This window comes from Mesocricetus auratus, unplaced genomic scaffold (genome assembly GCF_017639785.1).
Source record: "Mesocricetus auratus isolate SY011 unplaced genomic scaffold, BCM_Maur_2.0 Super-Scaffold_100676, whole genome shotgun sequence".
Lineage (NCBI taxonomy): Eukaryota > Metazoa > Chordata > Mammalia > Rodentia > Cricetidae > Mesocricetus > Mesocricetus auratus.
Window position 1 is genome coordinate 96,347,033 of NW_024429266.1, and position 24,553 is coordinate 96,371,585.

The 24,553-nt window shown below is 49.6% G+C and overlaps 1 protein-coding gene and 1 long non-coding RNA gene across 2 annotated transcripts in view; one reads left to right on the top strand and one right to left on the bottom strand.

Moving 5' to 3' along the window:
* Nucleotides 1-7,518: 7,518 nt before the first annotated feature.
* Myo1f (myosin IF) overlaps nt 7,519-24,553 on the bottom strand; it is a 43,013-nt gene continuing 25,978 nt past the window's right edge. Inside the window, exons 13-28 of the mRNA XM_005081329.4 lie at nt 23,192-23,278; nt 22,626-22,793; nt 21,863-21,948; nt 20,354-20,435; nt 18,492-18,598; nt 17,478-17,576; nt 17,232-17,376; nt 14,864-14,978; nt 14,607-14,776; nt 13,005-13,150; nt 12,573-12,719; nt 12,276-12,424; nt 11,736-11,819; nt 10,431-10,626; nt 10,162-10,331; nt 7,519-7,980 (exon numbers count right to left, since the gene is read on the bottom strand). Of these exons, the coding sequence (XP_005081386.1) occupies nt 7,904-7,980; nt 10,162-10,331; nt 10,431-10,626; nt 11,736-11,819; nt 12,276-12,424; nt 12,573-12,719; nt 13,005-13,150; nt 14,607-14,776; nt 14,864-14,978; nt 17,232-17,376; nt 17,478-17,576; nt 18,492-18,598; nt 20,354-20,435; nt 21,863-21,948; nt 22,626-22,793; nt 23,192-23,278 (2,028 nt within the window). The 3' untranslated portion in view covers nt 7,519-7,903. The remainder of the gene's footprint in view (nt 7,981-10,161; nt 10,332-10,430; nt 10,627-11,735; nt 11,820-12,275; nt 12,425-12,572; nt 12,720-13,004; nt 13,151-14,606; nt 14,777-14,863; nt 14,979-17,231; nt 17,377-17,477; nt 17,577-18,491; nt 18,599-20,353; nt 20,436-21,862; nt 21,949-22,625; nt 22,794-23,191; nt 23,279-24,553) is intronic.
* LOC121136803 lies at nt 8,793-24,150 on the top strand. The gene is made up of 4 exons (XR_005873953.1): nt 8,793-9,149; nt 22,118-22,164; nt 22,926-23,044; nt 23,880-24,150. It is a non-coding gene; the product is annotated as an uncharacterized LOC121136803 (long non-coding RNA).

Consider the following 24,553-nt stretch of genomic DNA (forward strand, 5'->3'; position numbering starts at 1 on the left):
AGGGCAGGTGAGAATTTGTAACTGCGAAAGAACTGTCTCCGGGCCTTAGCATCCTCATCTGCCAAACGGGCGCCGCCAGCCTTTGTCTGCACGCCCCGTAGCCAGCTCTGGAAAAGCAAAAAGCAGCACTTTTTCTTCTTTTTGAATTCCAGATCAGGTTGACCTCAAAGTCTCAGCCTTCCCAACTCTGCCTGCAGAATACTGGGATGACAGATGAATGTTTCCACATTGTCTGCTTTTGTTTGGGCTTGCTTTTTAGAGGAAATTGACGACAACTCCCCCTCTTTTTTTTTTTTCGAGACAGGGTTTCTCTGTGGCCTTGAAGGCTGTCCTGGAATTCACTCTGTAGACCAGGCTGGCCTCGAACTCACAGAGATCCGCCTGCCTCTGCCTCCCGAGTGCTGGGATTAAAGGCCTGCGCCACCACCGCCCGGCCCTCTCTCTCTCTCTCTCTCTTTTTAAGCCAGGCTGTTGTAACAGAGATTGACCTTGAATTTGGATACCACGACACGGGGTTTTAGACAGTACTAGGTATCAAACACAAGAGTTTCCATGTATGCCAGGCAAGCACTCCACTACAAACTAAGCTACATCCTTAGCGATATACACTACATAGTCAAGTGAATGTATGTGTGCCTACATGTGAGCACGTGAACGTAGAAACCCAAGTACACGCTCTCTTCCTCGGTGGTTCTCTGCTTTACTTACTGGGGCAACGGTATCGCTCCCCATAGTTGGAGCTCACCAGAAGATTCTGTGTCCACCTCCCAAGTGTCCCAATAACAGGCAGCTGTTATGCCTTCCACCCAGGGAATGGCAGAGATCCAAATTCTCCCTTATTTACACGAGTGCTGTGGGCCTGAACCATGTTTCCTCCTGTCTGCACAGAGCCATCTTCCTAGCAAGCTCCATGTTGTTCAGTACACCCAGTGTGCAGTAAGATTGAATCTGTGGGTCTAGGGACATGGCTTAGTTTTTAAGAGCACTGACTGCTCTTCCAGAGGACCGGGGTTCAATTCCCAGCACCCACATGGCAGCTCACAACCATCTATAACTCCTGTTCCAGAGGATTCGACACCCTCACACATGTACATGTGGGAAAAGCAATGTACATGAAATACAAATAAATAAATATAAAAAGAAAAGAATGAATCTGTTTGTCGGGGCCCATAAAGACGGCTCTGCTTCATCTTGGCCCTAGGTCAGAGAGTTCAAAACTGTCCTTAGTACGTCATAAGACCTAAAGGTCTAAGGATGGCTACTGCAGGATGATTTGATCTTGGTAGTGGATGTCTTATCTAAATAGCAACAGACTTAGGCTGACGTAGGTTCACTCTTGACCCTCAAGGCCAGATGTTGAGAAATTGAGTCTAAGATGTGTTTACCAAATGTTTGGAGGATTAGGGACAGAAAGTCTGTTTGTTCCTTAGGGTACTTAAGAATGTTGAAGAATAAACTTGGGGTGTCTTGTACTCACTGGATTGCCCTCCCAACTCCATCCTGTGTCTCTGTCTTTCTTAGCATCTTTACCTTCGTCTTAACCTTTCTTAGTGTCTTAACCCAAGTACGTTGGTGCAGTGAGGTTTCCTATCCATCCTACTTCCCTTAGGGGCATGCTATGAGCTAGGAAGGGACTTAGCACTGCTCTTGGGAGACTGGAGTCAACCACTGGAAACAGAGTGACAATAAATCAACAACAGCAGAGAAATGATCTTGGATCTATCCTATGAGATAAGAAAACAAACAGAAGAAGTGCGTGGAAACGCTGAGTCAGGGAAGCCTGTCAAAGGGGGAGACTTGAGCTGTGCTTTGATGTCTGGGGAAGCAGAGCACTCTGGGAAGCTGGCACAGATATCCCGAACTGGCAAGGAACAAATTCCCCTTGGCAAGGAACAATGAGGAGCTCTCGGCACTGTGGAACCAGAATGAAGACATGGTGTGGAGGTCAGAAAGAGAACTTGGGTGGGTCCTGTGGGTCGTGTGAGAGGTGGAAATGAAAGAAAGAATGTTTTCTGGTGTATATGTAAATGTTCACACTGGTGAATATTTATTTTTCCATTTTCATGTGTGTGGTGCAATGTATATGTGCATACATGTTTGTGGAGGGTTTTCATGTGGGTACATGTGCACATGTGTGTGGGTGCATGTGTACCTGGCTGCTTGTGCATGTGGGAGCTGGAAGTTGATGTGGGGAATAATCCTCTGTGGCTCTTCCTCCTTATTCAATGAGGCAGAACCTCTCAATAAAACCCAGAGTTCTTGTGCTGGGCATCCTTTGTCTCCACCATCTGAGGCTGAAATTCCAGGAGGGCCCCAGGGCCTACCTGGTATTTACTTGGTATCTGGGGATCTGAACTCAGGAGTTTCATGCTCTGAGGTAGGTAATGTCATGTGACAAGACTTTTTCTAGGGAGACACAAACACATTTACTCATCTTAGATAGGGAACCCACCTTTGTGAATCAAGAGTTTTATTGGGGTTACTTATAGGAATATGGGTGGGAGGTTACTTACAGAAGCAGAAATGACTCAAAGACAGTTTCATCACCAAAACCCACCCATTAATGAGTGACAGTTCACAAAAGCTAGGAAGCTGGAACACACTGCACAGCCTGTAGGCAGCTCAACAGGCTGGAGAGTGTCCTTTCCAAGTGATTCAGTTGGTCTAAACCTTTTCCAGACAGTTGGGTGGATCTCAGAGTCTTCTTTGAAGACTGGCTCTTCTGAAAGTGACTCTGAGAAACCTGTATTATTTACTCTGGCAGTGAGGGACCTAGTGAATCTGGTCAGTTTCAGGGACTTCCTGAAGCTGCTTTGAATTGTTGACCTTCTGGCTTAAGGAGCTTCCTGCAGGATGGAGCAGCTAGCTACATTGGGGAAGGTACGGCCTCTCTTTCTGGTGATCCTTTGCAGGATGGGCTTGGAGACAAATGGTTAAGTAGAACTTAGATCTTAGATCTATAGACATTCAACCATTCAGGAGATGTTTACTGAGTCATAAGCAATTGTAGACTTTATGTGCAGTATATTTTGAGGTAAACTAAGAGTCTGTACATGCCACTACAGGCAAAGAAGATGGTTAGAAGACATCTAGAACCTGAGAAAGATGGGGGCTGGAGAGACGGCTCGGAAGTTGAACTCTTGCAGAGGACCCCAGTTCACATGGCTGCTCTCAGGTATCTATAACTCTAGTTCCCGGGAATTGGCTCTCGTCTTCTGCTGGCACTTGTGCTCACACAGATACGCACATACACATAAACAAATAATAAAGTAAATCTTTACAAAACTGAAACTGAAACTGGGAAAGAGGGCCGGGGATGCCACTTAGTTAGTAGATTGCTCAGCTAGCATGCACAAAGCCACAGGTTTGGTCGCTAGAACCACGTAAACCATCTGTGTTAGTGCACGTGTCATCCTAGCACTGGAAGGCAGAGGGAGGCAGGAAGGTCAGGAGTTCAAGGTCATCTTCAGCTATATATAAAATTCAATACTAGCTTCTACCACATGAGATCCTGTCTCAAAAAAAAAAAAACTGAAACAAGGGCTGGAGAATTGGCTCAGAAGTTGAGAGCACTGACTGCTCTTCCAGAGGTCTCGAGTTCAATTCCCAGCAGCCACGTGGTGGCTCAAGACCATCTATAATAATGAGATCTGGTGCCCTCTTCTGGTGTGAAGGTATACATGCAGGCACAACACTTTATATACAATAAACCAATAAACAAACAAATCTTTAAAAAAAAAACTAAACAAAAACCAAAACTAAAACAAGTCAGGAATGTTTAATCTTTAATCCCAATATTTAGGAGGTAGAAACAGTCTGATCTCTGTGAAAAGTCCAGTCTGCTTTACATAATAGTCCCAGGCTAGCCAGGGCTACAGAGTGAGACCCTATCTCATAAACAAACAAGAAATCCCCTAACAACAATAGATTGTTGAGGAGTCCCAAGGATGCAGCAAAGCACTGGGAATGTTACTGTGCCCAGCCCTCTTTAGATTCTTTAGTACTGGGGTCACAGATGCGTCACCACATGTGCCTAGTAAGGTCTTATTTAGAAGAACATCTGGGGGATGGAGAGATGGCTCAACATACAAGCAAAACACTTGTATATGTAAAATAATAAAATAATAAATGTGCTAATTCTTGAAAACAAAAACAACCAGACAGGGTCTCCCTAGTTGGCCAACATGCAGAGAATAAAAGACTGTTGAACGTTTGCCTCTAAATGGCACCAATATGTCACACCTCTCCCTCCAGGCTCATTGATGGGAGATGTCATTCTGAAATCTGTCTCTTATTGGTTGTTGCATAAAGCACTGTTGGCCAATAGGGAAGCAAGATAGGTGGGACTAGGAGTCGAGGAGGACTCTGGGAAGGAGAAACACAGGGAGTCACCATGTAGGCGCCATAGGGGTAAGAAGTCCGGACCCTTTCTCCGGTAAGAGAAATACTTAGATTAACAATTATGGGAGTAAATACTTAAGTCAGAGATAGCCAGTAAGAAACCAAGCAAACTGCCAACAGCTTCATAATTAATATAGCCTCCTGTGTGTCCATTTGGGACTGATGCGGCTCTGGAACCAGGCTGGCAGGAAGGCTTTACCCAACAGGTCATCTTCTCAGAAGAAATGTCGCAAAGAGTGTAGGAGTCAGAGATGGCAGATAACAACAAGGGAACAGTTGAAGGGCTCAGACCCTCACTAAGCCCCTGCTTTGGAAGCCATGACAGGGTACAGAAAAGACCCAGCAAGACGTAGGCCTCTGACTCAGCAACATCAGAAGCCACCACCAGATGCCCTCCATGTGGCAAGGAACCAATCAGAAGTTAGCTGGTGGGCTCTGAATGTGCTTTACTGATAATAGTGGAACGCAGGGCATAGCAACTGCCCTGGGAGGGCCTGTAGGGTACAGCAACCTTCCTGCAGCTACAGCTGACCAACCAGCTCAGGACAGGTTCCCCTGGCCGGAGGTGCACCAATCCTGAGTCTGTTGCTATGCAACTAGCGGACCCCAAGACACTCCCCCTGCTCTACCCCAATATATGCCCTGCTCCACTGCTGCTTGGGGTCCCTTCTACTCCACCAACTGTGTCAGTCAGATGGAGGACCCAAGTTGACTCATAAATTAAAGACTCTTTGCTTTTACATCGGATCTGGTCTCTTGGTGGTTTTTGGGATTCAGAGTCTGGGCACAACACAGTGACCCCTGGGAGGTTGACTACACGTCAAAGCAGACCCAATTTCCAAAAATAAAGAGGCAGCACAAGCTAGATTCGATGGAGAGATTAAAAAAAAGACAGAAAGTAATCTTAAGGTTTATTTGGAATGGATGGGAGGGTGGGGAGAGGGTGGTTATGGGAGAAGCTAGGGATGGTGGTGAATATGTTCAAAATATTTTGTGTGAAATTCTCAAGTAGGTAGCCAAGGATAACTTTGTATTTTCACTCTCCTGCCTCCATATCCAGAGTGCTGGGATTGTGGGTATATACCACAACTGGGGACCCAAGCTGGAACTTTGTGTATTTAGACACGCACATAGCCAGCTGGGCTAGGGCCTTAGCACTGAGGACTCAACCTGGGACTGTGTGTATTTAGCCGAGCACTTGACCTAGAACCTTGACCTCGTTTTGCTGCAAGGCTGTGAGGTGTGTTTGTACTGGGGAAGGAAGGATGGGGTGAGGCCCAGGAAAGAACAGGGCCACAAGGAAAGGGGAGGAGGGGCCGGATGTAAGAAATTTTGTGAAAGAGGCCACAGGATGTGGGGCCTGAGGATTGGGTACGTTTGAGGTGACAGCGGTTCAGTCTGGAGCTGTCCCTAACCTCAATATGCAAAGCTGTCCTTCGGAATATGTCAAGCCCTACCCTTTCCCTCCAATCCCAGCTCCCTGGTCAACACTTAATCATCCACCATGCTTAGAAGCCTTATTTCCTGTTAGTGGGGTCTCCTCTATGCCAGTGGAGACAGGCGACTATACCCCAAAGTGCCAGGCGGGGAGAGCAATCTGCATGGTGAGTTTGAAGGAAAAGAATGGAAAACCCTTCTGCCTCTCTCCTCCTCCTCCCCTTCTCCTCTTCTTCCCTTCGTTTGTGTAGCCCAGGCTGGCCTCAAAGTTGCTTTGTAGCAAAGGATGACTTTGCACTCCTGATCTTCTGCTTTCACCCTCTGAGTGCCTGGTGATGCAGAGCTGGGGATGGAACCCAGGACTAGTTGTTTGTTTGTTTTTCCCGACAGGGTTTCTCTGTGTAGCTCTAGCTGTCCTGGCTGTCCTGAAGCTAGCCAGCTCTTGTAGACCAGGCTGGCCTCGAACTCACAGAGATCCACTTGTCTCTGCCTCCTGAGTGCTGGGGTTAAAGGTGTGCACCACCACTGCCCGGCAGAACCCAGGACGTCTTACATGCTAGGGAGGCCCTGTATCTCTGAGCTACTGCTGTCAACCTTGTTTATCTTCGTCCCTTCTGTTCCCTTTCCTTCCATTTCAGATCTGGGTTGGAGCTCAGGCCTTCACACACGCTCAGCGAACACTACCAACTGGGCTATATCCCCAACCCTTTACTTTTTATTAAACTTTTTTTTTTTGCTGTGTGTGTATGGGTGAACATGTTCCATGTTATGCATGCAGAGGTTGCAGGACAGTTAGCAAGAATTAGTTCTCTTCTGTCACGTGAGTCTTCATCATGAAACCCATGTTTGTCAGGCTTGGTAGGAAGCGCCTCTACTTGCCTCAAACAGTTTATGCACTATCGTTATTATTTTAAATATTTGGTTTTATTTATGTATGTAAGGCTTTGTCTACATGCGCGTGTGTGTGCCATGTATGTGCCTGCTGCCCAGGGAAGCCAGAAGATGGTGTTGCCCTGAGACTGGAGTTATGGATGGCTTGTGAGCTTTTGCAGAATGCTTGGCCAACAAGAAGCCTGATGAGACCCCCTGCATCCTTGTGCTTGATATACCAGCCAAGCTTGGTTTCTTGACCAAATGCAGAAGGAGAAGGATTAGATGGGCTTTCCTGGGCAGCCTTCCTCTAACCCCCCAAAAAGGATCTCAGATAGCCCAGGACATCCTCAAAATCAGCTATGTAGGGGCTGGTGAGATGGCTTAGTGGGCAAACGTCCTCACTACTGAGCTTGATGACCTGAGTTTGATTCCTGGAATCTGCATGGTGGAAGGAGAGAACTAACTTCACAAAGTTATCCTCAGACCAACACACACACACACACACACACACACACACACACACACACACAGAGAGAGAGAGAGAGAGAGAGAGACAGACAGACAGACAGACAGAGACAGAAATAAATATTTAAAAAAATTTTAACAATTAGCTAGTCAGTAGTCAAGGCTGACCTTGAACTCTTGATCTTCCCGTCCCCATCTCCCAAGCACTGAGATCACAGTCATGTACCACCATGCCCAGTTTTACGTGGTCCTGATGAAACCTGGGGCCTCATGCTTGAGAGGCAAGCACTCCACCAACTAAGCCACATCCCCGGCCCCAGAACTCAGTAATTTACTCCTTGCTTTTACTTGACACATTTATTGCCTCAGTGACAACAGGAAGATGGGAAGGCCTGACTGTTAAAGTCCCCTAACCCTGGACTATGCACAGCACTTTGTTCACAGGGCCGAACATGGTTCACCTCATACACACAAGGCAGCTGGGAGGTAGGTTCTGCAGCGAATCATTGGACATACGACAAAATGAAGACTTGAACAGCGATTCAACTCGTGGCAGGCCAGCATCAGGCACGGGATGAATCATTGGTGATCCTACACACACAGGGTCCTCAGTGGGCTGGAGGCCACTGGCCTGAGCATTCTGGCCAGTGCAGCCAGGGTAATCAAAGCTCCTAGTTGCAGGGCTTGGCTCCCTGGAAGGCAAGCAGGCAGGCTTGTGGCTGGACAATCAGATCTTCTCCACATAGTTTCCTGGGAAGAGACCTTCCTGGCCATGCAGCCGGCCCTTCCACCAGCCAGAGGGATCTGTGGGAGAGAAGAGCTGGAGGAGTCCAGTGTACACCAGAGAAAGAGCGCTTTGTATCTATCTTCTATTCACCTTGGATATTTTGTTGCTTTGGAGACACGGTATTGTGTGGCTCTGGATATCTTCAAAGCACAATGCAGGGGGCTGGGGGGATGGCTTAGTTGATAAAGTACTTGTCATGCATGCGTGAGGACCTGAGTTTGGTTTCTCAGAACCCATGAAAGTCAGATGCAATGGTGTATGACATATCTGTTACCCCAGCTCTGTGGTGAAACAGGAGGTAGAGACAGGAGAATCCAGGAAAACTCTTGCGTCTGCTAGCCTGGCATATAGGGCAGCAAGCAACAAAATACGCTGTCTCAAACAAGGTGGAAGGTAAGGGCCCCTAAATTGCCCTCTGACCTCTGCGTGCACACCACCACACACGTGCACCTTTTGTAAAACACAGGAGTGCACATGTGTGCACTCACACACATACACACAGATGCATACATGCACATACACACAGATACATACATATACACACCAAGACATGTGTGCATGTGTGTACTATGTTGCTGAGGTTGTCCTTGGACTCCTTACCCTCCTGCCACTGTCCTCTGAAGACTGTGATTATACGGTGGGCAACCCCACTCATTTTTGTTTGGAGATTGGTTCTGTCTCCCTGAGTAGCCCTGCTTTATACTCTCCGTCCTCCTGAGGAACAGTCCTCGAAGTTCTAGGACCATATGCTTGTGCCGCCGCACATGGCTATTTGGATCTGGAGGCAGGGCGTTGGGGATGGAATCCAGGGCCTTGCCATGCTAGGTAAGGGTTCCACTGCGGGTGCTCACTTCGGCAGCACATATACTAAAAAAGGGTTCCACTGCGGAGCAGCTTATTGGTGAGCCATATCCCCAGCGTCCCAACTTCCCTCTCTCTCCCATCCTCTCCCTCATCCCTCCCTTGCATTGAGGATGGGATACAGCACCTCATGGATGTGAGGTGAGTCTGAACTCTCTAGACAATTTGCTTGCACTCCTCTGTCCAATGACCTCCTTCTACAGATGCCTTCCTTCGACCCCCAGGTGTAGCCAGGAATAGCCATGACATCCAGGAGGCCTCACCATCCACTTCTGGAGTGTGTGATGAGTCTACTGCCCTTCTGGCGTCATCCCAGAGGATGAAGGTAGGAATTGGGTAGACTCAGCGTCCTTCCTACTCACAAGGATTCGTAAAGTCAGGCTTATCTGTAAAAATAAGACTGCAGCCTGGTACGGCGGTGCTTTCCTGTCACCTCAGCACACCGGAGGCTGAGGGAGGTGCTCCTTAGGTGAGTTCAAAGGCAACATAGCATGACCTTGTCTCAAAACAAAATAAGGAAGAGGCTTAGGCATGAGGTGTGATGAAAAGAGACCACAGCCCTATGTGCTTTAGGAAGGCAATGTTCAGAGACTAGGTTATCCAGACTGTGCAGCTCTGGTGAGGCTGAGAGCCGGATACCCTGTCTGCTTATTTATTTATTTATTTTTAGGAGCATGCACCACTGCACTCAGCTTTAAGGTTTTTTTTTTTTAATTACCCTTTCTTTTTCCACAATGTGCATGCATGGTTTGCACCTCTGTGTTGTATGTGTTTGCATGTGTGCAGGTGGCCATGTATGTGGGTGCACATGCATGTGGAGACCCCACATCATCATCCCCTTCTGCTCGTCCACCCCATTCACTGAGGCAGAATCTCTCAGCCAGAACCAAAGCTCCACGACGTGGCTATGCTTACTAGCTGGCTTGCTCTGGGGATCCTGTCTCTGTCTTGGGAGCCTGGAATTACGGATAGTTGGCCACACCCACCCAGCATTTGCCGGTATGTGGGAATCAGTATCTGGTCCTCAGGTTTCAAGGCAAGAGCTTTCATCTCAAAGCCATCTCCCCAGTCGTGTGTGTGTGTGTGTGTGTGTGTGTGTGTGTGTGTGTGTGTGTGTGTGTGTGTGTAGGTCGGAGTCCATTCTCTTTTCCACTGTGTGAGTCCTGGGGATGGAACTCAGGTTGTTAGGTTAGGTGACAGTGACCTTTACCTACAGGGCCACTCACTGGCCCTTGCCCCTAGTTGTTGCATGGATGGGAAGGCTATGCAGTAACGCATGGCTGCCTCATTGCGTCAGGGTTCTGAACACTCCCCACTCTCCACCCCAGAATACAAACCTTCCATGAGGATCTCAATGACTTCATTCACATTGAAGCTCAGCTCATCCACATCTTGGCCTATGTATTGGTACAGTGCCCGGCACCTCGGCACATGGATCCGGGGTTGTGGCTTGGGCCGGCCCACACCTGGCACAGGTCTCTGCCCTATGCTTCGCTTCCTCTGTATGCTGTAGGAGATAGCGTGGGTCTCATCACGGATACTCCTAGATATTTCTCCATCCCCTGACCACCTCCTGGGGCTGTGCCCTCCACCCCTCTCCACCTACCCTGCCACACCCTGGTCAGGCACATTGAGGAATTCTGTGTTGTGCTCTGAAGGTGGCTGTGCCCGGGGACGTCTGCTGGCTCCTAGGGTTGAGGATGGAGGGCCCTGGGGAGGCCTCTGGGAACTCCTTCCAGATGTGATCTCCAGGGGTAGAGGCCCCGCCCGGGAAGAGGGTGGTACCCCATTTCGATTCATGCCTATGGTGGAAGCAGAGATAGAAATATGTGTCATGTGTGAACATTTGAGGAACTGGCTCTAAGTTCTGAGCCTGACAGAAGATGCAGCTGCTCTCAACCCAGTATGGTCAGGACTGCGTTTGAGGGCAGGAAGTAGCGATGCTCACCTTTAACCCTAGCACCTGGGGAGGAAGAGGCAGGTAAATCTCTGAGTATGAAGCCAACCTGGTCTATGGAGCGAGTTCCAGGACAGCTAGGGCAAGACACCCTATCTCCAGAAACCAAAAACCAAACCACCAGAACAAATAAAAAGAAAAGGACAGAGTCTGAATGAAGGACCCTGGAGGTAGGAGCATCTATAGGGAAGCTTTACAAGGTGCTGGTATACCCGAGCTTTTGTGAGTGGCTTTATGTATTATTATATGTTTGGGGCACATACCTCAGCACGCACATCGAGGTCTGAGGCCAACTCTGTGGACTTGGCTCCCTCTTTCCACCTTCACTTGGGCTCTGCGGATAGAATCTCCTTCTCCCCTCTTCTTCTTCACCTCTTTTCTGCTTCTTCCTCCTCCTCTTCTTCCCCTCCCTCCTCCTCTCCTCTGTCTCTGTCTGTCTCTGTGTCTCTGTCTCTCTCTGTTTCTGTCTCTTTCTCTCTCTCTCTGAGACAGGGTCTCTTGTAGTCCAGTTTGACCTCAAACTCCTCAAATTCCCTGTGCAGTTGACAGACCCAGATTTAGATGGCTTTTTTTTTTTTTTTTTTTTTTTTTTTGGTTTTTCGAGACAGGGTTTCTCTGTATTGTTTTGGAGGCTGTCCTGGAACTCGCTCTGTAGGCAAGGCTGGCCTCGAATTCACAGAGATCTGCCTGCCTCTGCCTCCCGAGTGCTTGGGATTAAAGGTGTGCACCACCAACACCCGGCTTAGATGGCTTTTTGCGTGTTCAGCAAGCATTCTTCCACTGGGGTATAAGTGGTGTGTGGGGCTGTGGGAGAGGTCAGATCTTAAAGATATTCCCAACTATGCTTCTCCTGCATCTTGTGGTAGATGGGGGAGCTATATTGAGTTGAGCCACTGTTGTTAGATTCTGAAGTTCATAACAGGCAATGGAAGTCACTAAGAATTATCACCTCACCTTTGGGGGGCCCAGAGGCTGCTCGAGTAGGGGCCTGCGCTGACCTTCGAGGTCTTCCCTGGGCTAACTCCTTCCGTGTAGGCTCTGAAAGAAGAAAGAAAGCAGAAATAGATTTGAGTAATGACCAGGCCAGACCATGTCCTTGGACTAGCTCCTCCAACATTACTCCATACTGGTTCTGAGACCACGCCTCTGCTCATGCTCATTGGTCCTCCCATGTTAGCTGGTGGATTCCACCCTTTCTGACCCTACCCCTCACCCTCCCTACCCTTTGAGCTCTCCCATTCCAGGACACGCCCCACCATCCGCTGACAGTTTGGGATTGCTTCTATGGCCACGCCCCTTTCACGGTCCCTCTCTCTCACTGGCCATTCTCTAAGACAGCATGCATACCTTCCTCTATACCTTGACCCAAGAGGCCTTGGCCTCTCTAGATCAGCCTAGCTGGCTCCACCCCCACAAAGTTGATTGGTCTCTATTAACCACGCCCCCAACGGGCCTCGCCCTCACGATGCCCACCTCTGGTTCCCACGGACTTACTGGTGCTCTTAGGCAGTCCATCCCCGATGCTAATCGTGAGAGCTCGGCCCCCAGCTTTCAGCACAGCCAAGTCCCCTGTCCCGCGGGAGAAGGTGACATTGCGGGTACCGCCTCCGCCCCAGCCTTCCTTCTTCACCCGAAACTGTAGTCTAGGGGAGAGAAAGGATCTTGAGGGCGCCATTTGGGGTTCCTCTCCCACACCCAACCGGTGCCATGGTCCCTGTGGTAGGTAGGGGACACTGCGCACAGGCTGGGCCGAGAGTGGTGTTTGAATTGTCTGTGGGCGGAGGAGCATACGTGTCGCTAAAGGTGAGGGGCAGGGGCTTGCGCGCTGCCTCTTCAAAGCGCTTGCACAGAAGGCTGACGAATTCGGTCTTGAAGATACTTTCCAAGAAGCTGTCAGCAGCCTCTTCTTGGAGGATGAAGAAGTCATCCTGTCTGGTGCTGGGGAAAGGGCAGGAGAGCGCCAAGTGAGGGTGCAGGAAAGCTTGTAGGGTCCCATCTGTGAGGATCAAATTGGGGGAACGGAGAAGGAAGAGCCCGGGGAAGGTGGTAGTTGTGAAGAACCAGGGATTCGATCATGAAAGTAGGACCGGACCTGAGTCGCATTCCCTGAGGCTCACATGGTGGATGACTTTCCACGGACCTCCATTCAGTGCGCTGTGCTGTGTGCCCCCCCCAGATAAAAATGGGTGGGTTACTACAGGGCAGGTGGCGACTTGGCCTTACCTGAGGGACACCCCGCGAAGGGCCTGGATCTCCAGTTTCTTCTTGAGGACTTCACGCACCATACCCTTCTCCGGTCCCTTTTTCACCTTCTCCCTCCCAATCACATACACACACTTGGGGGTCAGGATCAAGTCCCTTTTGATGGGCTGTGGAGAGGCAAGGCCAGAGGCTCATGGCTGGCTGGCACCGGAGGAGGGTCAACTCTATACAAGGGTGGGGCTTGCCAGGAAGGTGACTGGGAAATCCCTTCAAGTGAAGGTGTGTGAGTTGCTAAATCGTGTAAGAAACAGGAGAAAAGTGAGGGTATGTTAGTTAGAGACGTCTGGCCCAGCTAACAGGTACAAGATAGAAGAAACGCCTGGTAGAGGCGACCCCTGTGTGTGTTGCGGAATGCTGTCCTCTGGATGTGACACACACATTTACCCTCAAGAGACTTGCCCAAGATTGGACCCATTAACTTTTGGTGGTGGTGAGAGACTCATGAGGTCCTGAGTACGCAGTTAAGGGTTGCTAGGAGGAAGGACTCATGCAGGCCCACCCCTCCTTGAAGATCTATTGGCAGCTAATAGTTTGTGAGAGAGAATGAGAGACATTTTCTCTGGTGGGAGGTGTAGCCAATTCTAAGTTGCCTATGGTTCTATAAGTAACCAATCCTTCATCCACACTCCTGGAAATAACCTGAATTAAACTTATTGTATCACCAAACTATACCTCAGTGGAGTCATTTCTTTGGTCTGTTGTTGCCTGTCCTATCTGGAGTGAGAGACATTTGTTAGCCTCTCTAGGAAAAGTTCACAAAGCTGTATGCATGTGAATGGATTTGCGCTGGGAATGGAATCCTTGCATGCTAAGCACACACATGCCCTCAGCCCAGTTTATGTAAACGTATGGATTGCTTGGGCGAGTGTATACAAGTTACAGAGGTAGATAAGAGTACATGGCCTAAACCATCTGATCATAGTGGGCCACACTTATAATCCTGGTGCTCAGGAGGCTAGGGCAGGAGGATCCAATGGACGGGTGTGTCTAAGCCAGGTCAGGGAAGTGGTCCAGTGGAATGGGCTTCTGGGCAAGGTGGATATGTTGCAGTAGACAGATGTATCTGGCAAAATGAGCATGTAGCTTATGGATAGGTGTGTCTGGGCTACACAAGGAGAGGTTTGATAGACAGCTTTACTACCAGCTGTGGGAGTATGGATGGGCGTGACAGTGTCTCTCCAACCCCTTGGGGTTTCACATAGCCCAGGCTGGCCTGGAACTCACCGTATAGTAGAGGGTGACCTTGAAATCCTGAACCCTCCAAGAGCTGGCATTATAGACATTTGCCGCCCTGCCTGGTTTGTGTAGTACTGGGGATAGCACCCAGGGTTCATGCTAAGCAAGGACTCTGCCAGCCTCATGAGGTCATGTTTGATGGACAGCAATGTCTGCCACAGTGGAGGGTTTCCTTGTGGATAGGTGTGTCTGAGCTTGGCGGGGGCATGTCTGCGAGGAGAGATGTCCATGGACAGGGGTGCATCTGGGCCCTACGGGTAGTGTGCTTCTGATATGGGTGGTAGGCAGAGGCACCGCCTCAGGTGGGAACACCCACTCAGGTCTCACCTTGAAGCGGCGGTCGTACTTGGTGACTGAGTCGGCAAAGTCCACTCGTTCTCTCTTGGCCAGGAACTGGCGCAGCTCAGGCCGCTCCTCTAGCCCCAGATAGTCCCCGACGAAGTTGCGGTTGATGCTGTTTCGCCTGCGTTCCTTCTTGTTCAGTAGGATGTTGGAAGCTGTGGGGACACGTGTGTGTCTCAAAGTCATGGCCTCTCCTTAATCCTCCTGCCCCCAGACTGAGCCTCCTAACAGAGGCTCCTCACCTTCTTCCCGCATCTCCTCATACTTTCGGACTGCTATGTAGCGCCGCCAAGCTTTCTGGATGGTACGGGCGAAGCCATCAAACTTCCTCTCTCGCATCTCTTCCAGGAGGAAAAGCTGGGCAGGAGGGAGGGGTGTTGGGTCCTGACATCTCCCAGGTCCATGATTTCCCATGGATCCTCCTCCTGGATAGCCTTACACTTGCTATGTAGCTGAGGCCAAACTCAATTGGGGGTCCTCCTGTCTATCTCCGAAGTGCTGGGAGGACAGGCGTGGACTGTCGTTTCTGGTTTAAGTGTTGCTGGGGGATGGAACCCAGGGTTTTCTGTATGCTAGGAACGCGCTCTGTCAGCTGAGTTAGTTCTCACCACCCAAAATGGTTTTCACTTCCTCTTCATGACTGTACCTAGGACTCCTTCCCATTTCGGGACTCACGCCCCTCTGCCTTAAGTTAGAAAGGAGTGGTGTGCTAGAGAGATGCCACACCAGTTAAGAGTACCCACTGCTCTTGCAAAAGAGCCAGGTTCAGTCCCCACGGGTGTGTCTGGCAGTCCACAACCACCTGCAACTCCAGCTGCCCGTGTGGGATCCAACATCCTCTCTGGCCTCTGTGAGCACCTGTTCGTGCATAGTATTCTCTCTCTCTCTCTCTCTCTCTCTCTCTCTCTCTCTCTCTCTCTCTCTCTCTCTCTCTCCCCTCTCCCTCCCTCCCTCTCTCGCTCCCTCCCTCCCTCTTTCTCTCTCTCTCTGTCTGTCTGTGTGTGTGTGTGTGTGTGTGTGTGTGTGTGTGTGCATTTGGAAGCCAGAGGTTGATGTTGGGTGTCTTCTATGTCTCTCTCCCTTATTTTATTTTTTAGTTATTATTTTTGTGTGCATATGCTTGTCTGTATACACATTATGTTCATGCAGTGCCCTCAGATCCAGAAGAGGCACTGGATCATCTGGAGCAGGACTTAACAGAGGATTGTAAACCACCGTGTGGTTACTGGGAATTGAACTTGGATCCCCTGGAAGAGGATCCAAGTGCTCTTAACTGCTGAGTCATCTTTCCAGTCCTCTACCTTATTTTTTGAGGCAGGGTCTTTCTCTGAAGCCAGGGCTTGCTGACTGGGTAGGCTGGCTGGCCAGTGATCCCATATTCCCCGTTTCCAGCACCAGGATTACAGGTATGTCTTCTTGAGGACCAAACTCAGGCTTGCATGACAAGCACTTTACTGTGCCAGCTTGACAGCCTGGGACACACTATTGAAAGCAAAATTGGCTCTGTGTTTTAAAAAAGGACTAGGGCCTATAGAAATAGCTCAGTGGATAAAAAAACGTTTGCATCTAAGTCTGGAGGCTTGAAGTTGCGTTCCTGGAATTCACATGGTGGAAGGGAGAGATCACACCCCTTCAAGTTGAGCTCCACACATGTGCTTTGACACTTGTGCAACCCTCCTTTCTCATAAATAAAATTAACACTTCACCAGAGGGATTTACCCAACCCATAAGAGTCACGATGCTGCTAATGCTCTGATGCAACCTCAAACTAGACATCAGATGCATCCGTCCAATCCCTGCCTTCATCCTTGCATCCTTCTCCCTGCATCTGTGTTTGGAGTTCTCTCCTTAAACTGGGTGGTGCAGTACGGTGGCGCATGCTTGTATTCCCAGCCCCTGGGAGATGGAGGCTGGAGGATCAGGAGTTCAAGGCCAGACTCTGCTGCATAGTGAGTTTGAGACCAGCCTGGACTATAAGAGATTCTGTTTTTAAAACACTTCTCACCCTAACAAGAACAAAATTTAAATCAAGGACTTGGGGTATAGTTCAGTGGTGGAGCGTGTGGTTAGCACAGTGAGGCCCTGGGTTGATGCCAGCCCCCCCCCCACATCTACCTGGACATAGACTGATCTCTGTAAGTACATTTCAGGGGGTGAGAAGCGTTCAAGATCACTAACTCGTTTTTGTTTTTTTCATATAACACAATCTTTCTACAGTCCTATCCTTTTTTTCTTTTCTTCCTTCTTTCTTTTTTTTTCTCAAGACAAGATTTCTCTGTGTAGCTCTGGCCGTCCTGGAACTTACTCTGTAGACCGGGCTGGCCTTGAATTTACAAAGATCTGCCTACCTTTGCCTCCCAAGTGCTGGGATTAAAGGCAATTGCCACCACTTTTTTCTTTTTAAAATTGCATTTATTTGTGTGTGTGTCTGTTGTCTGTGTGTATGCGTGTGTCTCTGTGTGGGTGTGCATGTGTGTGCATATGTGCACGTGTGTGTGTGTCATGTGGAGGTCAGAGGACACACTGGTACATTTAGTTTTCTCTCCCCACCTTTATTTACGTGAGGTCTGGGAACTGACCTAGAACTTTTTCCCTTGCATGCACACTTACTGACTCTGGGTTCTTAACAAAGACCTTGGTACTCCCCATCTGGTACTGGTCTGGCTCCATGTTGACAGCACGAAGCAGATGCTGGACACCCTGGCGTTCATCTCCATGCCACCGTGGCCATGTCTCAGGGGTCAGAATGGCATACCTGGAGGCGGAAGGCATGAGGGTGTGGGGGATTTGGAGCAGGCCCATGGCTGGCCATTTCAATAGTCGAGGCAGTCAAGGCAGGGAAGACAGGTGCCTTACCTCTGCAGGAATTTAGCGAACTGTCGACGGTAGGCAAAGCCTGCCCTTCGAACCCGGATATTCTCCCTCAGGCCCAGGTATTCCACCTGGTGCTTCACCCTGTGGGAGGGAGGTGGCCTGAGTCTTAGAGAGTGGGAGCTGCCCAGAGCAGACTAGGGGCATGGAACCTGGATTTGTGGTTGGGGCATCTCATGGGTTGACTGGTCTGTCTGTTTGTCTGTCTGTCTATTGTCTATCCATCTACCTGTCATCTATCCATCTATCCTCTATCCTTCTATTATGTATCTGTCTGTCTATCTGTCTATATCAATCAATCATCTATGTGTTTATCTATCGGTCTGTCTGTCAGTCTATATCCAGTCTATTCATCCATCCTATCCATATCTATCAATCTTATATCTATCCTTTGATCATCTATCACCTATCTATACATCATCTATCTATATGTTATCTGTTTATCATCTATCTATATCTGTCATCTGACTACATATGGTCTATCTATAGTCTACATGTCTGTCTGTCTGTCTGTGGCTAGTGTCTCTTTTTGTAGCTCATCCCAGAGGTTGGTTCTAGGGTCATCTCTGGGGTTTAGGTCTGAGAAACTGGGTTTGGATTCTCTCACAGTCGGTCTGGGGTTACCTGGGGATTGGTGGGGGGTGCCTCCATCAGTTCTGTCTATAACTCTGGGGCCACAGAAATTTTATATTTTTATTGGTGTGTGTGTGTGTGTGTGTGCCTGTGTGCGTATGAGCATGTCACTGTATGCATGCGGCAGTCAGAGGACAATTTACTGGTGTTGGCTCATTCCTTCTACTGTGTGGAGCCCAGGACTGAACCCAGGTCGTCAGGTTTGGCAGCAAGCGCCTTTACCTACTGAGCCATCTCACTGACTCCCTAGAGGATTGAAAGGTGGTCTGGAGGGGTCCAAAGTTGGTGCTTTGTTGTGGGTCGAATGTAAGTGACCGGTCAAAGGAGTGCCTAGCTCTGTTCGGGAGTGAAGGGGAGCTCATTCACCTGCTCTCCTCCCAGTCCCGGGGCCGCTTGGTCTCATTGGGCTTGATGCAGCGGATGTAGTGGGGTGTGCACTTCTTAAGCGTGGACACCAGGTCATTGGCTTGTTTCTGAGGCGGAGGGAAAAGGCAGGAGTGAGGAAGGTTTGAGGATGCGTAACCTGCTCTCCCCATCAAGAAACATTCATCCAAGATGGGAGGAGGCTGATTGGGCAAGCCACAGGTGTGCATATGCCCTCAGCTCCCTCCATGAGGGCGGGGCAAGCCACAGGTGTGCATATGCCCTCAGCTCCCTCCATGACGGCTGCTACTGTACATCTACCCAGCTCTTGAACCCCAAACTTGGAGGTCTCATGTCTACCACACTTACCACATAGCCTAACACATAAGTACTTAGGAGATGTCTGATGACTGAGTAATAGAAAAACCAGAACAACAACAGACTTCCTCCTGTCTTCAAGGGGACAGCAACTTTGGAAATAAGGAACTTGCATGTGGGGGTTGGGGTGTCAGCCTTGGACTCTTGGGCAATGTACTTTAGTCATTTGGGGAAAGCTGTGGGGCCAAGTAGGAGGACTAGGGAAGTGGCATGAGGCATGCAGTGTGACCCGTAGCTGCCCTCTCTGATCCACGGCATCTCCTTCTGCCTAGTGGGACTGAGCCATTTTTTTGTGTGTGTGAGGATTCTGCATCTGCTACCATCACAAAGTCCTCAGCAAACGACTGTGAATGTGGGCTTAGGATGGCTCACTGCAGTGTTATTAACCCTCAGCAAAAGGTGGACCCAGCCCTTCTGCACAGTGAATGAAATACAATCGCACAGTGGGGTATCATTCAGCCTTAAGAGGTAGGACTTTCTGACACAAACTCCAGCAGGGATGGCCCCCGAGGACATTATGTGAGTGATGCAAGCCAGACAAATTCTGGGTGATGCCACTCACAAGAGGTGTTTAGAACTACCAGATCTTTCTAGACAGAAACTAAGACGCTGGAAGCCAGGGGCGGGGGAGTTAGTTGTGAATGGGGACAGAGTTTGAATTTGGAAAGATGAGAAGGTTTGGAGATGGCTGTGAACATAGCCAATGTCACTTAAAGTGGGTAAGACAGCCCATCCTTTAATATGTGTGTATATTTGTATTTACACCTTTTTTTTTTTTTGGTATTTACGAGACAGGGTTTCTCTGTATTGTTTTGGAGGCTGTTGGTCCAGCCTGGCCTTGAACTCACAGAGATCCGCCTGCCTCTGCCTCCCGAGTGCTGGGATTAAAGGCGTGCGCCACCACCGCCTGGCTAGTAGCTTTTTTTTTTTTTTGGTGTATTTACACCTTTTAAAAAGAAGTGATCTGGAAAGTGTAACCCAAGGATAGCATGCATGCTTAGCATGTGCAAGACCTTGGGTTCTGTCCCCAAGCACAGGAAGGGAGGGAGTTAGAGAGGAAGGGAGGGAGGAGAGAGGGAGGAAAGATGGAGGGACAGAAAGAGGGAAAGGAAGGAGGAATGAGCTTCAGACAAGGATGGGGAGGGAAAGGTGGAAGGAAGGGGAGAGGGAGGGAGGGGAGAGGGAGGAAGAGAGGGCAGAGAAAGGGGGGAAGATATGGGAAGTGAAGGAAAGGGAAAGGAGGGATAGAGACAGGGAGAGAAAGGGAGGGAGAGGAGGAAGAAAAGGAAGGAAAGACAGATGGCCCAAACTGTGGTCCATTTTTCTTCCTAAATCCAGAGCCGAAGGAAGACCCTATAGGCCAAAGGGCACCACAGACATTGAGAACCTAAATTCGGGGAACAGACAGGCATTGGAACAAGGAGATAAAGAGTCTGGGCAGGTGGGACTTGCCTCCCCTGTCGTCCCCTCCCTGTCACCAGGCCTACCTTGATCTTGGAGCCAGCAGTACTGGGGCGACCCTTCTTGTCTACATCCAGCTTCTCAGGAAAGAGCATGCGTAGGAAGGCTCTAGGCACGAGAGAGGAGCGGATGGTAATGCAGACAGACCCTGGGGCATCCTCTTTCTTCCCTCAGAGTTGTAGGGGTCACCTCAGTGCCAGATGCAAAGAGGGTTCTCTCTGACTGGGGACAGGGGCCGTGACGTTGGCACTGTCTCCATGTCTCTGGATTTATCTGCACTTTTTAGTCTTACTCCATGATGACAGCAAGTCACACAGTATGTTAAATACAATAGAGACATGTGCAAACTGTGAGGGTATACACCTGTCATCCCAGCACTCAGGGGGTGGAGGTGGGAGAAGTTCAAGTTCATCCTCAGCTGTAGAGTGGGTTCAAGGCCAGCTTGGGCTATATGAAACTTTGTGTGTGTTCGCAACCAAGAGAGAGAGAGAGAGAGAGAGAGAGAGAGAGAGAGAGAGAGAGAGAGAGAGAGAGAGAGAGAGAGAGAGAGAGAGAGAGAGAGACTTGTCCTCTGTCCTGGAATTCACTATATAGACCAGTTTGGCCTCGAACTCACAGAGATCTGCTTGCCTTTGTTCCCGAGTGCTGGGATTAAAAGCATGCACCACTGTGCAAGCATGAGAGAGAGCCCTGTCTTAGAACAACAACAACTAACAAGGGCCTGGGGTACGACTTAGTTGGCAGGTGGCTGCCTTGCATGAGCACAGCATCATATATGCCAAGCACAGTCATGCATGCCAATAGTATTGCGGCTGCACAACCAGAAGTTCAAGGTCACCCTTTGGTTACACAGTGAGTCGGAGGTCAGCCTAGGTGTTGGGATGATGGGTGTAGGACATCACATCTAGTTTTCTGTGGCACTGGGGATGGGATCAAGGGCTTCCTGTATATTTGGCATGAACTCTACCAGCTGAGCTATACTTGAAGGCCTTCTGTCCCTTTGAGGCAGAGTCTTGTGGAGCCCAGGATGGCCCTGAACTCACCTGCCACCTCCACACCCTGAGTGCACAACCATGTTTGTACAGTACTGAGGAGGGAATCCTGGGCTTGCCTAGAATACCAACCGAGCTGTGGCGCCAGCTCTGGAACGTGTTTTCACTTTGCGTAAAGGGCAACTATCCAATCACTGGACTGTGGGGATGGCAGGGAGGCACTATGGATGAGACATGAAGGTAACTGAACTCAGGGGCTTCCTCTGGGGAGGGACACAGAGTCAGCAGATCAAGGTTTCTTGATCTTTTCTTTTTTCCTTTTCCTGTCCTAGAACCGGAATCCAAGCCCCACACTCTAGGGGGCACCCATGACTGAGTTACACCCCCCAGCCTTCAGGGTTTTAGATCAGAGCCATGTCTTGACCACACAACCATTGTCACAAAGTCCACAGTACAACCAAGTTCTGGGGAAGACACGGTAGTTCCCCGGTCTCTATTCCTTGGGGGGGGGGTTGGTCCCAGAGGTCTCACGGGACAACTCACTGGTCACTGGACTGCATCAGTTCTATAAGGTCGGAGAACAGTACATCTCTATTCCTCTCACAGAAGCCACTGACGTTATAGGAGACCTGGAGGGAGACAACGTTGAGGGTCGGTGAGGAGCAAAGAGCTTCATATGTGAATGTCGGGGCAGGTGGCCTGCCCAGAGCTCAGAGGAGTGGGGTTACAGGCAGTTAGACGAAATCTGTGGTTCCAAATGGTGGATTGTGATCTATTGTTTGGGGCTTGGTTCCCCAGGAGCCTGATGTTCAGTTGAAGCTGGAAGATGAAGGCTGGGGTTGGAGGTAAGTGGAGAAGCCCAGGTTGAGAGTCAGGGCTGAAGGTTTGATCAATAGCAGGGAAAGGTGGGAAGTTATAGGTCAAACTCAAGGGTAGGGGATTGAAGCTAGGACAGGTCCCTGGGATTAGGATTAGGTATCTGTCCTAGCATATGTGGAGTCCTGAGGCAGATGTTGGCTGTCTTCGTTCAGAAGGTTATATTGAGTACTGGGTGTGTGTACCAGCATAGAAGAACTGTGGTGACCTGTTGTTTCAATTGGGTTCCATCTGCCATATCTGTTGGGAGCTGCCTTGTGAGTTGGGTAAACTGATTAGAGGCCAGTGTTTGTCTGCAGCTCTGGCTGAGGGGACACAAGGCAGGTGTCCAGGCGATTAGGGGGAAACGTCCCTGGTTCTGGTCAGGATTTGCAACCTGGACCCCGGGAATATTTGAAGGGGCGCCCGCCCGGAAGGGAGTTCCACGCACTTTGCCTGCGTAGTGATGGATGACGAAACCTGCGCTCCAGCTGTTGAAGTGCTCGTGGGTGCCCACTGCGGCTTGCAGCTTCTGCAGCAGCGTCTGGTCCGCGCCGCCGCCGGTGGCGTGCATTGTGGCACACACGTCGTCTAGCACGCTCATGATGCCTGGGGGGTTCTGAGGGGAGTAGAGGTCCCTGAGTGAGCTGGCGGGGGCGGGCTGGGAGGTGACTCCTAAATATAAGCTTAAATTGTGATCTTTCTCGTTCCCTTCCCTCTGCCTTCCTCTCCTCTTCTCCCCCTCCTGGAGTGCACGGAATCCGTGCCTTTTCCCCCTCCCCACACTGTTATCACTTGGAGGGATCTCCGTGACTCTGAAAATGTTACATATGGGAATGTTTGCTGAGTGAATAAAAGAACAGCGAACAGGTGAGCGGAAGAATCATTGGATGGGGTGGCTGGAAGGTATTTCAGGGATGGGCTCCTAGGATATCATAAACCCTTTCCAGACACACTGATTTAGCTTCGAAGCCTGGAGAGATTCCCCCAACCCCCTAAAGTCAGCTCAGTTCTCACCAGCTTGTTCTCGATGAGGTCACACACGACTTTGTTGTTGAAGTATTCGATGGGAGTCCAGCGGATGCCCTCCTGCACGTACTCCTCCTGGGAGTGGGGGATAAGGCAGTGTGACACCTGCCCCGCTCCCCGCTTCCCCATCCCATCACTCATCCCCCGGAGGATATCTCTGCCTCTGATCCCCACTGACCTACAGCCAGCAGGGGTTGTAAATAAATAGCCCAGTGCCCTCATTCCTTTCCTAGACCAACTCAGTGGTATTTTGTGACACCGCTGGGACTCAGCAGGATCAGGGGAAACAGTTGCAAACATAGCCTGCCCAGGAAGATTTAGGCTTTGGGCTCTTTTTATTTTTATTTTTTTGAGGAGGGTCTCATGTAGTTCAGGGTGCCCCTGAACTTAATATGTAGCCAAGGATAACCTTAGACTCCTCTTGCCCCCACCTCTGGGTGATGGGATAACAACTGTGCACCATTACACCTGGCTTACGAAGTTCCGGGGATGGAACCCAGGGCTTTGGGTGTGGAGGCAAAACATTCTACCCACCGAGCCACATCCTCAGCCTGGGATCTTCTAAAATTCATTTTAAATCACCTTTTCTTTGTCCTTTCTTTGTCCCTGAACCCTTGCCTCAGGCTCTGCATTTAAGAGAGAGGCAACATTTAAGCAGATTTGTTTCGTTTTTCAGATGCTGGGGTTGCAACCCAGGAAGCCGGGCTGCTCTACTACTGATCTATGCACTCAAGACCTGGGCTGCTCTACTACTGATCTATGCACTCGAGACCCTTGGCAGAGGTTTCTGTGCTGTCTCTAGTTCCTCTACCCATGCGTCAAATAGTACCTGACCACAAAGCAGTTGCTCAAACAACTGTCTTTTTTTCTTTCTTTCTACGTTTCTTCTTCCTTCCTTCCTTCCTCTCTCCCTCCTCTCTTTCCTTTCCTCCCTCTCTCTCTCTCTCTCTCTCTCTCTCTCTCTCTCTCTCTCTCTCTCTCTCTCTCTTATTTCTCTTTTTTTGAGACAAGGTCTCTCTATGTAGTCCTGGCTGTCTTAGAACTCTTGATGTAGACCACAGAGATCCTCCTGCTTCTGCCTCTGCCTTATGAGTGTTGAGATTAAAGCTGTTCACTGCTACACCCAGCTCTATTTTTCATTGGACGTCCGTCCCTGCATCAGCTCTCCCTTGCTGGAATGACAATCATGCACCACCATGCCCAGTTTATTCAGCTGGGTATGGGCAAATGCTCTGTACCAACTGACTGACATCCCCAGCCTCCATTTTCTCTTTATAAATTGATATGTCTGGTATTTTGTTATAGTAACAGGGAACTTGTGTGTGGGGTCCCAAGTGCCTTGGTGACCCT